The 13725-nt window shown below is 31.5% G+C and overlaps 2 protein-coding genes across 2 annotated transcripts; both read left to right on the plus strand.

The window, feature by feature from the left end:
- Positions 1–5179: 5179 nt before the first annotated feature.
- LOC132603013 (temperature-induced lipocalin-1-like) lies at positions 5180–7324 on the plus strand. Its single transcript, XM_060315862.1, has 2 exons — positions 5180–5647; positions 6967–7324. The coding sequence occupies exons 1-2, from the start codon at positions 5291–5293 to the stop codon at positions 7150–7152; spliced, it is 543 nt and encodes a 180-aa protein (XP_060171845.1). The 5' UTR covers positions 5180–5290; the 3' UTR covers positions 7153–7324.
- Positions 7325–11133: 3809 nt separating this feature from the next.
- Positions 11134–13185, plus strand: LOC132603014 (temperature-induced lipocalin-1-like). Its single transcript, XM_060315863.1, has 2 exons — positions 11134–11613; positions 12786–13185. The coding sequence occupies exons 1-2, from the start codon at positions 11242–11244 to the stop codon at positions 12963–12965; spliced, it is 552 nt and encodes a 183-aa protein (XP_060171846.1). The 5' UTR covers positions 11134–11241; the 3' UTR covers positions 12966–13185.
- Positions 13186–13725: the final 540 nt, after the last annotated feature.

Raw genomic sequence — 13725 nt, forward strand, 5'->3', positions numbered from 1 at the left:
GTTTGTCCGCGTAGATCTCGAAAAAATACGCAAGTTAAAAAAAATGCATAAAGCGGACGTCCGAGCGCAAAGTTATGACCATCTAAAGTTTGACCACTTTACAACTAGTTTTCAAACAAAACTTACTTCGGGCACCTTTTCAACCCCTAAAATGACGATCCGAACGTCTACGTATCTTTGATGTATTGAGCCTACATTATTGTACGCAGAAAAAAATATCAAGTTCTATATAAAATATTGACGTTTCGGAGTCTTGACACATGACTAATCGTTGGTCAAAGTATGGAAAAAACACTAAGTTTTTTCAAACAAAACTTACTTCGGGCACCTTTCCAACCCCTAAAATGACTATCTGAACGTCTACGTATCCTTGTTGTATTGGGCCTACATTATTGTACGCAGAAAAAAAAAAGGTTCTAGATAAAATATTGACGTTTCGGAGTCTTGACACACAACTAATCGTTGGTCAAAGTATGGAAAAAACACTTCGGGCATTTTGGTTCCGGACTCCTATTTTGTAAAACGCTGGGAATTTTTTTTTAATTGTATAACGTGGATTGATCCACGTTATACAATCTATAATTGTATAACGTGGACTGATCCACGTTATACAATCTATAATTGTATAACGTGGACTGATCCACGTTATACAATAAAAAAAAAATCGTTGATGAAGTCTGACACGGAAAAAAAACTTGGGGTATATCATGGGCTGATCCACGATATACCCCTTTTGGTATATTAAATTTTTGTCATCCCCTTTTGGTAAAGACCATGTATTTTTATACCCTTTAGGCTCCGGACTCGGAATTTACCCCAATCGGACTCATTACGCACAATCCGAACAAGGAGATTCTCCCCGTCGGACCCGCCATTCCATACTCAGGCTCATTTATTTTACGCTTATCCTTTACTGTTGCTCGTTAATTTTGCATTTGTTAATAAGTTCAATTACATATCCTTTAAACCGTGTACAAATTCAATTATTGCTCTCTTGAGGGTAAACAAGGACATTCAAGACCACATTAAGAGCCTGTTTGGATGGGCTTATGCCTATAAGCTGCAGACAGCTTATAAGCTAAAAAAAATAAGTTGGGGTAGTCTAACTTATTTTTTTTAGCTTATAAGCTGAAAACAACAGCTTATAAGTTGCTTTAGATAAACTAAGTCAAATAGGTCCAATTATTTTTTTGAGCTTTATTTTAAGCACAAAATGACTTTAAGCTGGCCAGCCAAACACTCAAAAAAACTGAAAACAGCTTATTAGCAACTTATAAGCCAATCCAAACGGGCTCTAAATAAATAAAGCATAAATCTACCTCTAAAATTTAATTGGCAGAATATAGTAAAAATTAGCACATGCATGTATACAATCAGTAAAAAGTAGAAGCAAAGAAGGCAAAAAAAATACTATATACATTACTATATGTAATAAGGGAGAAATTAAAAAATTCGTCGTCCTCACAACACTCTTTCATCCTATAAGTCTACTCCACGTGGCTGGTCTTTCCCTACATCATTTCCACTTGGGCCTTGTCACGGGGGCATTTTAGGTATTTTACATTTTTGTACTTCGAGCTTTGTCTTATTTTCTGCTATTATCTGTTATTTCCTGTGCTTTGATTATCCTGTGTTATCTGTGTTGCTTGCATTATTTCATTTCATATCGCTTTGATTCTCTTAACCTTATCTGACTTCTTTTTATGCTTTTATTGAGCCGAGGGTCTTTCGGAAACAGCTGTCCTACCTTGATAGGAGTAAGGTCTGCGTACACTCTACTCTCCCCAGACCTCACGATGTGAGATTTCACTGGGTTGTTGTTGTTGTTGAGCTTTGTCTTATTTGGTAAACAATTGTCTTATTTAACTGTTGGACAAAGTCATTCATTGGGTAAGACTTTTCAAACTTTCTTGTGCCCGTGAATTGGTTCCTTTTTTTAACAGAGAATTGGTTCTTTATTACCTCAATATTCTAATGGATTTTATGTAAACTATATGTAATTTTACTCTACTATTAGTAACAAAGAAACCCACTTTTGAATTAGAAGAATTGCAATATGTAGTACTTCATATAGTTTTCAAATATCTAAATTTTAATTTTAAAATATTAAGTTAATCTAATTCAATTTGGCTTCGAAGATTAGTTAAACTTAAATTGACAAGAGAAGCGAAACATCATACGTATTTTATGCCAGAGAAAGTGCAATAAGATAACTTGCAATAAGATAACTTTATTTTTTAATTATAATTTAGTGGCATACTTTAAGAATTGATTGAATTTGTGTTTACTAATAATGTCACAATTTGCATATGATCACAAACACATGTAATAATCAAAGATTTCACTTGGGTAAATTCTAAATTAAAATAAATAAATTATAACATTGTTAAATACTTTTAAAAAGTATCAAAAATGTAAATCTTAGTTTTTCCGTCTCAATCAAACAAAGGTTTTCAAAGTATGAAAGTTAACTAATCTAATTTTACGTGCACACTCTTTTAGCATAAATTTACCTAATAAATGACTACATTGAAACCCGACTATAAAGTATTGTTTTCGTATATATTTTGAAATGTTTGAAAAATTATAGTTATAAAAATAAAACAATTTAACTCTTCAAATGACAATAATACTAAAAACTGAAAAAGTTAAAATTTCACATTTTTTAATATTGAAATATTTTGCAAAATGGGACAATCGATGTGTTACATAATTTAGGGGGAAATGGTTTAACTTTCTTTTGGAAGGAAAAAGAAAGTTTATAAAGTAAGAAAAAATAAATATTTGCATGAACTTTCCAAAAAATGATTTTGTTGTTTAATTTGAAGAAACGCTAAAAAATATTTTGCAATACCAGAACTTATACTAATTATCTAACTTAAAATTCGATATTTGTTTATCAATTACTTCATTGATTTCATCACATTTCAATAATATTTATAGCATTAAATATGTTTGATGTAGGCCCAGGCCAAATACCACTAGTATATATATAAGACAGTACTGGTCTGTAACTAAAGTTAAAGCAGTGTTTTAAAAGGCGGGGGGGCGTTTTATGTCTGCCTCAGCGAGGCGTAAGCCCCGAGGCACGAGGCGTAAGCCTCATGGGACTTTAATTTTTAGTATTTTATAAAATGATATAATTATAATAAATACTTTTAAATTGGTTAAATAACGTAAAAATTTGAAGAAAACAATAAATAAGTGATATATATATATATATACACACACACATATACATACTCCACCCCCACAAAAAAACTAATTAGAACAATCTATTATACGTACTTACAAGTTTAAGTGACTGCTCGTTACTTTTTTGAGATAGTAGAAGACAAGATAAATAATTGGAAAAGAACATATATTAGGCATTCTAGCAATAAAAAAAGGTCTTGACTTTTAAATTTAATGTTTCAGTTCCTTTTTAAAATATTTGAGTAATTACATGTTGACTTTTGAAAATTTGGGCATTATACTAAGGACTTATTTAACAAATTTCGTTTTAGTTTGAAGAAGTTTTCTGGACTTACGCCCCAACAAAAAAAAACTCGCCCCAAACGCCTAGGCTTACGCCCCAACAAAAAAAAAACTCGCCCCAAACGCCTGGGCGTACGCCCCAAATTGCTGGGCGTACGCCTTTGGGGACTTGCGCCCCGACCCATCGCCCCGAGGCATTTTTGGTACGCCCCGCCCTGGGGCTCGCCCCGAGGCTCGCCTCAAAAACGCCTTTTAAAACACTGAGTTAAAGCAACATGCGATAGGTGATGTTCATTTACGGTGAAGGGAGATTGAATCTGATTTGGAAAATATAAAAAGATTGAATAAGGAGTATATTCCACATAAAATGAAAGTACACGTGGTTTACAGATGCAAAATATATTTTTTCAAAACACAGGGACACGTGTTTCATTATAAGGTGACATAAAAAAACGCAATGACGAAAATACCCTTGATCCTCACATTAGCACGTAGTACAACTCATTAGAGCTGTGTTTTTCCTTCGACACCCATTTCTATATTATAGTAATGTAACTCTTTTATCTCTGAAAATTTATGTTATATTCCTTTCATCCGAATTAATGTAACCGCATTTGTTTTTACATTGAGTTCACAAAAATTGTAAAACGTATGGTCTAACATAAGCTATGGATACTTGTGGGATTATAAGTCCCATCAAAGATAAAAGTGAAGTGTTAAAATTAAACTATTCTTAAATATAAAATCCTTACTTTTTTGATAGATTAATATAAAAGAATATCACATAAAAATTGGGAAGAGATATGTAACCCTTCCTAATAGCAGAGAATGTCATTTCTCATTCCTTCGGTTAAAAAGTACTACTAAAATTAAATTTTGAAAAGAGAGAATAGCATTCTTCATTTCTGATCAGTTATTAATAAATTTTAGATTTTGGTTCTCATAATATATAATTAAGCAATTTTAGCCTTAAATAATTATACATGAAGCACGCTAGATTTGAATATTATTAAACTACAACGCCTCTCAAATATAGAGTAATTATGTAAATTTAATATAACATATAACTTGTTAAATGATTTACTAATATGTTATTTAATTCTTGAAATTTATGAAGAGTGGATCTAATACTAAAATGCGTAGCAAAATATTACAGGGAACAAAATAAGAATTTGTTTGAGGGACTAAAATTATGAATTTCCCTTTTGAAAACAAGTTAACCGCCCCATGTATTAGAATACACAATTCTAGAAGCTACCATTTCAATAACATGCCAAAAACATATTTTCTCCGTTCATTTTTACTTGTTTTGTATTAACTTAGCGCACAAGGCCGTAATTAGAATGACATACGTATCACATTTAATTATTACTAAGTCATCTAATAATTGATCAACTAAACATACTTTAAAAGTTATGTATTCATTAACAATTCATTGACGTTTCCAATTGAATAATTAATAATAAGAGAAAAATAGATATAAAATAATAAATTATTTCCTGATTTTTCAAATTAAACAAGTAGAAATTGATATCTATTTTTATTATACAGGTAAAAATTGTAGTCGGTAGTACCTGCAAAAATTGACTATTACACTTGTAAGGGCTCAAATAGCCCACGTGTATATCCACAAATATCTCACATTTGCACAATATTACCTTTATAAATATATCTCATCCCGCTAAACCATATCAAGAAACCAATCCAAAAAAAAAAAAAAAAAAAAAAAAAACCACCTTTACTCCCACCCTCAAAATCTTGAAAAAGAAAAAGTTACTCTCTTTGAAATTTTGCAAAAATTGCCACAAAAGAAATGGAAGTAGTGAGGGGTTTGGATATTAAAAGATACATGGGGAGATGGTACGAAATTGCCTCATTCCCATCATTTTTTCAGCCCAAAGATGGAGAGAACACTAGGGCCACTTACACTTTAAAAGAAGATGGGACAGTGCATGTATTAAATGAGACTTGGAGTGATGGAAAAAGAGTCTCAATTGAAGGCACTGCTTATAAAGCTGATCCTAAAAGTGATGAAGCAAAACTTAAAGTGAAATTTTATGTTCCTCCATTCTTGCCAATTATTCCAGTTATTGGAGATTATTGGGTTCTTTATATTGATGATGATTATCAATATGTTTTGGTTGGTCAGCCTAGTAAGAAATATCTTTGGGTAAGTTCTTTCGCGCTATTAAAAAATCACTATTTCTCACTGAAATTTTTCATTGAAAAATGTTCTAAGGCTATTGAATCGGTGACAAAAGAAAAAAATAGTAATGTTTTGACACGAAAAAATTAGAAAATTTTTCAATATTTCAATGAGAACATGCTTTCCATAATGTGTTTTTTTGAATTAGTTCGGTGGGAATTAGATGAAAAAATTATATTTCTAACATAGATTTTCCGCCGAATCTCGGTGGAGACCTCTGTTTCTAATGGTGTCATCATTTGCTTTTAACATTTTAAAAATGGCATGGTTTTTGCTATTTCATGTGAAACTTAATTTGGATGAGTTTCAATATAAGATAGTGCTGCTTGCTTTTAGGAATTGATTTTGCTTATATGAGAAGTCCTTCTCCTTTTTTTTTTTTTTTTTTTGATTTGGTAAGCTGTATGCAATGAATATAGATTTAGATACCATCCTTGCTTAGGGCTCCTTTAGGTATAAGGGATAAGGTGGGATAATTGATTCTGGAATTAAATTTGAGTTTGACATGCGTTTATCTCATTTTTAGTTGGTATAACATCGCGATATAACTAATCTCGGATGAGTGGAATAACAATCATGGAATAACAATCCCGGATAAGATAATTAGTTTTGGGATAACTTGTTCCACCACCGGACGACCCCTTAGTGTATTGGCAAAATTAAGCTTTTTCATGTGTGTCTACATTTTCACTTATTATTGTCTCTTCTCTGCGAAATTGTTCGTGCTGTTGAGCAATTGTAGGAAGGATTTGACTTATATGCATTAGTAGTGAATTAGTGTCATTTTTACGGATTATTAATGCATTTTTATCAAGAGAAACTCACACTTAACTAGTACTAATTAATTGACTCAGATTGTGGAAATATTTCTATACCGTAGATGCATAACTTGTGAACGGAGTCGTAGCCAGTGTATTATCTCTTGGTTCGGACAAATGTAATAAGTAGTAGTTTTTTATTAGACCCTATATTCTAATTAATAAATTTATTATATACAATAAATATTTAACTACAAATTCAATCATTAAATCGAGCTATAGGTTTGGTTGGAGAGTTCAGGATCCATAAACTTCAAATTTGGGCTCCGTCACTCCAATTAAGTTATATACACTAACAATTTAAATGGTTTATTTTAATTTTGTAAATTCCTAACCTGTGTTAGCAAGTTATTATTATCAGATTATCAATTGATTTTTATCGAGGGAGTTGCCTGTAATTACCTTCATTTGTTAATTAATTCCTTCAAATTATGCTTAACAATGTTGACATTTGCTTGTGGACAGATATTATGTAGGAAAGCACATATGGATGAAGAGATATACAATCAACTTGTTGAGAAGGCAAAAGAAGTAGGGTATGATGTGAGCAGACTCCACAGGACACCTCAATCTGATCATCCACCACAGAGTGAAAATGTCCCAAATGACACCAAAGGATTTTGGTGGATCAAATCTATCTTTGGAAAATAATCAATCACTAAATATGGTTATACAAAAAAAAAAACCAATAATGAAAAGTTAGTTTTGTGAAAAAAGAGTTTGTTATTTTAAATTCCCTATGTTTTTAAGGTTGTATTTTTAGGAGTGTCCTTTTGTTTTGGTACCTTGTAAAGTTGATAGTAATAAAGTGTACTTCAAGTCTTGCTGTGTGATCACCATTATGTGTTATACTGAGTGAATTTACAGGCCATTATGTGTTATACTGAGTGAATTTACAGGCCATTATGTGTTGGGCACAGCAAATGTCTTGATCATAGAGAATTTTTTTCAATGAGCTTTATTTCAGCAATTAGACGTCAAGATCATCTATGACTAATTAGTACTAACCTCATTGAAATTATCCACAGCAAATGTCTTAATTATGGAATGTTTCAATGAGGTTATTAATTACTCAGATCTTTATGTCTTAATTCTTAATACTCACTTTCATCATAATTACTTTTCTACTCTTTCGTTTAAATGTAACTCCCCCAATGTTTGAGTTTATCTGTGAAAGTTTAAGTTTGTATTCCTTTCATCTCAACTTATGTAACCGTGTTTGTTTTTACATAGTGTTTAAGAAGATTATGAAACGTATGGTCTAACATAAGTTATAGATATTTGTGTGATCATAAGTCTTATCAAGGATAAGATTGAAGTGTTAAAATTAAAAAAAAATCATAAATGACTAACTTGAAAGCCTTATTTTTGCTTTTTAGCTACATTTTATCAATTTACATCACGTAGCAAATATATAGTAAAACTTAGCACTTATTACTTATTGTATTCGCGTCGCTGTATTCATGAATACAGTCATTAAAATTTGCTGAATTTTGTATTCAATTTAAATGTATTCAAACTCAATTATATTCATTGTAGCTACTTTTACATTGTATTCACTTTATTATATTTAATCGGTTGTATACAAAACACAGAATCATGCACTAAAAAAGTTAACGAATACACTCAAAAACTGAATACAAAGAAATAAAATTCACTCTATTCATATATATACACTTCAAAATTCAATGTTTGTATACAAGAAATAAAATTAACAAAGGGAAACGGGCCTGATTTACCCCTCTACTTTGGAAAAAGGTTCATATTTACCCCTCGTTATACTATCAGGCCATTTATACCCCTACCGTTACAATAGTTGAAATATTTGCCCCTATTTTTAACGGAGGGGTAAATATGAACCTTTTCCAAAGTAGAGGGGTAAATCAGGCCCTAAAAAATAAAACACCCTAAAGTTTCCAAATAAAACTTACTTCGGGTACCTTTTCAACCCCTAAAATGACTATCCGAACGTCTACATATCCTTGATGTATTGAGCCTACATTATTGTACGCAGAAAAAATATCAGGTTCTATATAAAATATTGACGTTTCGGAGTCTTGACACACCACTAATCATTGGTCAAAGTATGAAAAAAAAAACTAAATTTTTTCAACCAAAACTTACTTCGGGTACCTTTTCAACCCCTAAAATGACGATCCGAACGTCTACGAATCCTTGATGTATTGAGCCTACATTATTGTACGCAGAAAAAAATATCAGGTACTATATAAAATATTGACATTTCGGAGCCTTGACACACGACTAATTATTAGTCAAAGTATGAAAAATAACACTAAGTGTTGCAAAAAATAAAGTTGGCCAATTTTTGTTTTTTATTCATACTTTGACCAGTGATTAGTGGTGTGTCAAGACTCCGAAACGTCAATATTTTATATAGAACCTGATATTTTTTTCTGCGTACAATAATGTAGGCTCAATACATCAAGGATTCGTAGACGTTCGGATCGTCATTTTAGGGGTTGAAAAGGTACCCGAAGTAAGTTTTGGTTGAAAAAATTTAGTTTTTTTTTCATACTTTGACCAATGATTAGTGGTGTGTCAAGACTCCGAAACGTCAATATTTTATATAGAACCTGATATTTTTTCTGCGTACAATAATGTAGGCTCAATACATCAAGGATATGTAGACGTTCGGATAGTCATTTTAGGGGTTGAAAAGGTACCCGAAGTAAGTTTTATTTGAAAACTTTAGGGTGTTTTATTTTTTAGGGCCTGATTTACCCCTCTACTTTGGAAAAGGTTCATATTTACCCCTCCGTTAAAAATAGGGGCAAATATTTCAACTATTGTAACGGTAGGGGTATAAATGGCCTGATAGTATAACGAGGGGTAAATATGAACCTTTTTCCAAAGTAGAGGGGTAAATCAGGCCCTTTTCCCATTAACAAATACACTCAAATACATAATACAAGAAATAAAATACACTCAACACTAAATTGTATGCTAAAAAAATTAATGAATACACTGAATTGTATGCTAAAAAATTAATGAATACACTAAAAAAGAAACACGATTTTTTAGAAATCTGATCGGAAAAGCCGCCGTCGGCCAGATTCCGGCAAAGCAACATCTGACCGGATCTGAGGTATACCGAATCTGACGTATACCAGATTCCGGCAAAGCAACATTTGTCGACGGTGAAGATCTGATGTATATCCGGTCAGATTCGGCCAAGATCTGACCGGATCTAACCGTCAAGTTCACCGGAGAAGGAACTGCACAACGGAAATTGCAAAACGTCATAATCCCAATATAGCGGATACGTGACATGTGGATAGCAGAAAAGAAACCTAAAGAAATTCGAATCAATAAGGAAGGGGAAAATATCTTCATGGCGGCGTCACTCTTCTCTTTAGCTTTGTTCAAATAATGCAAATCTGAGTCCTCAAATAACCCGTTGGTTTCATGGTGGCCGGCGGCAGAGCAGTGGGGGAAGATGGGAGAGACAGAGATGGGAGGGTTAGGTTGGAAGTGAATAATGTGATGATTGGGTATTTTACTTTGTGTGTGTGTGTGTATATATATATATAGCTGTAAGTTGTATTTTACTAATATAGTCTAGCCTCTCTTCTTCTTTAATCCCTTGTTTCACTCCGATATATAGCTATAAGTTGTATTTAACATATTATTATAACTATGGGATGTAATTATTTTAAACTATAGGTACTAAATATAAATATGTTGTAGAGTTAGTTATGTCATGTAGTTATTCCTAAAATTAAACTATTCTTATATATAAAATCTTTACCTTTTTGATAGATTGATATAAAAGAATATCACATAAAATTGGGAAGAGATATGTAACCCTTCCTAATAGCAGAGAATGTCATTCCTTCGGTTAAAAAGTACTACTAAAATTAATTTTTGAAAAGAGATGATATAATTCTTCATTTCTGATCAGTTATTAATAAATTTTAAATTTTGGTTCTCATAATATATAATTAAGCACTTTTAACCTTAAATAATTGTATAGGAAGCACTCTAGATTTGAATATTATTAAACTATAATGCTCTCGAATATAGAGTAATTATGTAAATTTAATATAACATATAAGTTGTTAAATGATTTGCTAATATGGTATTTAATTCTTGAAATTTATGAAGAGTGGATCTAAGACTAAAATGCGTAGCAAAATATCACAGGGAACGAAATAAGAATTTGTTTGAGGGACTAAAATTATGAATTTCCCTTTTGAAAACAAGTTAACCGCCCCATGTATCAGAATACACAATTCTAGAAGCTACCATTTTTTCAATAACATGCAAAAACATATTCTTCGTTCATTTTTACTTAACTTAGCGCAGGGCCGTAAATAGAATGACATAATATATCACTCTTAATTATTATTAAATCATCTAATGATTGAAATCAATCAAACATACTTTAAAAGTTATTCATCCACTAAATTTTCAATTCAAATTAATAATAAGAGAAAAATAGATACAAAATAATAAATTATTTCCTTAATTTTAAATTAAATAAGTAAAAATTAATACTTATTTTTATTATACATGACAGGCCTGCAAAAATCCATTATTATAAGGTCCTCAGATAGCCCACTTGTATATCCACAAATATCTCAATATCACCTTTATATATTCTCACCCCACTGAACCTTATCAAGAAACCAATCCAAAAAACAAAACAAAAAAACCTTTACTCCAACCCTCAAAATCTTGAAGAAAAAAAAAAGTTACTTTGTCTGAGTATTTGCAAAAATGACCACAAAAGAAATGGAAGTAGTGAAGAATTTGGATATTGAAAAATACATGGGGAGATGGTATGAAATTGCTTCATTTCCATCAATAACTCAGCCCAAAAATGGAGAGAACACTAGGGCCACTTACACTTTAAACCCAGATGGGACAGTACATGTATTAAATGAAACATGGACTAATGGAAAAAGAGCTTCAATTGAAGGCAGTGCTTATATAGCTGATCCTAAAAGTGATGAAGCAAAACTCAAAGTGAAATTTTATGTTCCTCCATTCTTACCAATAATTCCAGTTACTGCTGATTATTGGGTTCTTTATATTGATGATGGTTATCAATATGTTTTGGTTGGTCAGCCTAGTAAGAAGTCTCTTTGGGTAAGTTCATTAATTTGTTTTTTTAACATTCTAAAAATAGCATGGTTGAATATGAATATTTTGGATGTGGTTTGAGTGTTATATAATTTCTTTTGCTTATATAACACTACAAGAAAGTATAGAAATCGCAACAATTTTTTTTATATTTGACAATAATTTAGTTTTATTATTGGCAAATGATTTTTTTGTTGCCAAAAAATTTAATTTTGTTGCTATAGTATTGATTATTGTTGCAAATAGTATTTTTGGCTAACAAAAAAAAAAATTGTTGCATGTTGTTACAATAACAGCGGTTGGGAAAAATTCATGCAACAAAATATTTTTTTATGTTGCTAAAAGTACTTTTTGAAACAATAATCAATCTATGTCAATTAAAAAAAATTTGTTGCCAAATATAAATTTTCTTGTGGTGTGAAATGATTGTTTATAGGAGCATTAAGGGTTTTTTCCTTATTATTTTTTTTTTTACATTGCATGAGGACACTATCAGTATGTGCTGGAGTTAGTTCAGTTTTGAGACTAGGCATATCTATAGCATTTGATAAATGTTTTGCCAACTTAACCCCCACCTCCACACACACAAACAAGGTATGGATACCTGCGAACTCACACTAGCATAGATATCGGTTAACTCTGTTTTAATTAGTAACTCCCGATAGAGTTCAAGTATAGGAAACTCCGTCTAGACTTAGCCGCTTGGCATAGGTATTGATCAACTCTGTTTTAGGCTTGTGGAAAAAAATTACCTAATAACATTATTATATGGTGGTATGTTGGGTATTATTTTTATCTTATAAACCATTTAATTCATTAAGGATCTATAGATTTTTTTATACTATTAGTGAAATTTTAAGAGACTATCCATTAATGGTTATCAAATAAGTGTAAACATTTGTTACCCGGTGGGTAGAACTTAAATTCATTAGTTAAATTCTTCTAAGTTTGAAGGTATATACACCATCGGTGACGAGAACTTTTACACCTTACGTGACACATTTACCTGTTGTAGTAGGTGATTTTTTAAGACTATAAATTTCACATTTGTAGGAGGCTTACTTGTAAATATATTTCAGTTGACTCTTTTAAAAAAAAAAAAAAAAGTTTCTTACTCCGTGATGTATAAATTCAACCATCTTGTATTATGCTTATAACAAAATGTTCTTGGTTGGCAGATATTATGTAGGCAAACACATCTTGATGAAGAGATATACAACCAACTTATTGAGAAGGCTAAAGAAGTAGGGTATGATGTGAGCAAACTTCACAAGACACCTCAATCTGATCCTCCACCAGGTGAAGAGGCCCCAAAGGACAAAGGATTTTGGTGGATCAAATCTATCTTTGGAAAATAATCATATCAGTAAATATGTTTTTAATAAAAAAGGATCTTCTACCAATGTAAACAATCATGAAAAGTTGTATTGTAAAAAAGAGTGTTGTTTGTTTTCGTTCCAAATGTTTAAGGTTGTTCTTCTAGAACCTTGTAAAGTTGATAATAGTGGTGTGTGTGCTCTTGTAAGAGTTTGTCGTCAATTTTGCATTTGAATTTTATGGATGAGATGTTGAATGTTATTTGGTTGTTTCTTTGGCATGAAGTTTCTTGAAATTTTACCTACTTAGGTCCCGTTTGGACATAATTTTTTTTTTCTTTGATCATATATTATTTCGACTTTTCACTCCAAAGTTGAGAGGAGGAAACACTAATCTGAACGGATTTTTCAAGTAAAAAAATATCCTCAAGAAATGATGGATCAAATCAATCTTTGGAAGAGCAGCCAGCAAAAATGGTAAAAGGAAAGTGTACAATCTGCAGTATAAACAATGAAAAGTAATTTTGTTAAAAAGAGAATGAAAAGTAATCTCGTAAAATAGAGTCTTTTCTGTCAAAGCTCGCCGTACAAGGCTTATTTTAATTTTCGATCTATTGCATAATGAGCGGGTTGCTCAGTGTGTTTACCTTAACTTTTGATCTATTATGATTCAATCTATTGCATAATGAGCGGGTTGCTCAGTGCGCTTACGTTAATTTCCGATATATTCAAACTTGCTCAGTGCGCTGGTAAGGGGTAAGAGCTGACAGAAAAAGAGAGTGTTGCTTTGATTCCAAATGCT

The sequence above is a fragment of the Lycium barbarum genome, chromosome 7 (assembly GCF_019175385.1).
Source record: "Lycium barbarum isolate Lr01 chromosome 7, ASM1917538v2, whole genome shotgun sequence".
Classification (NCBI taxonomy): Eukaryota; Viridiplantae; Streptophyta; class Magnoliopsida; order Solanales; family Solanaceae; genus Lycium; species Lycium barbarum.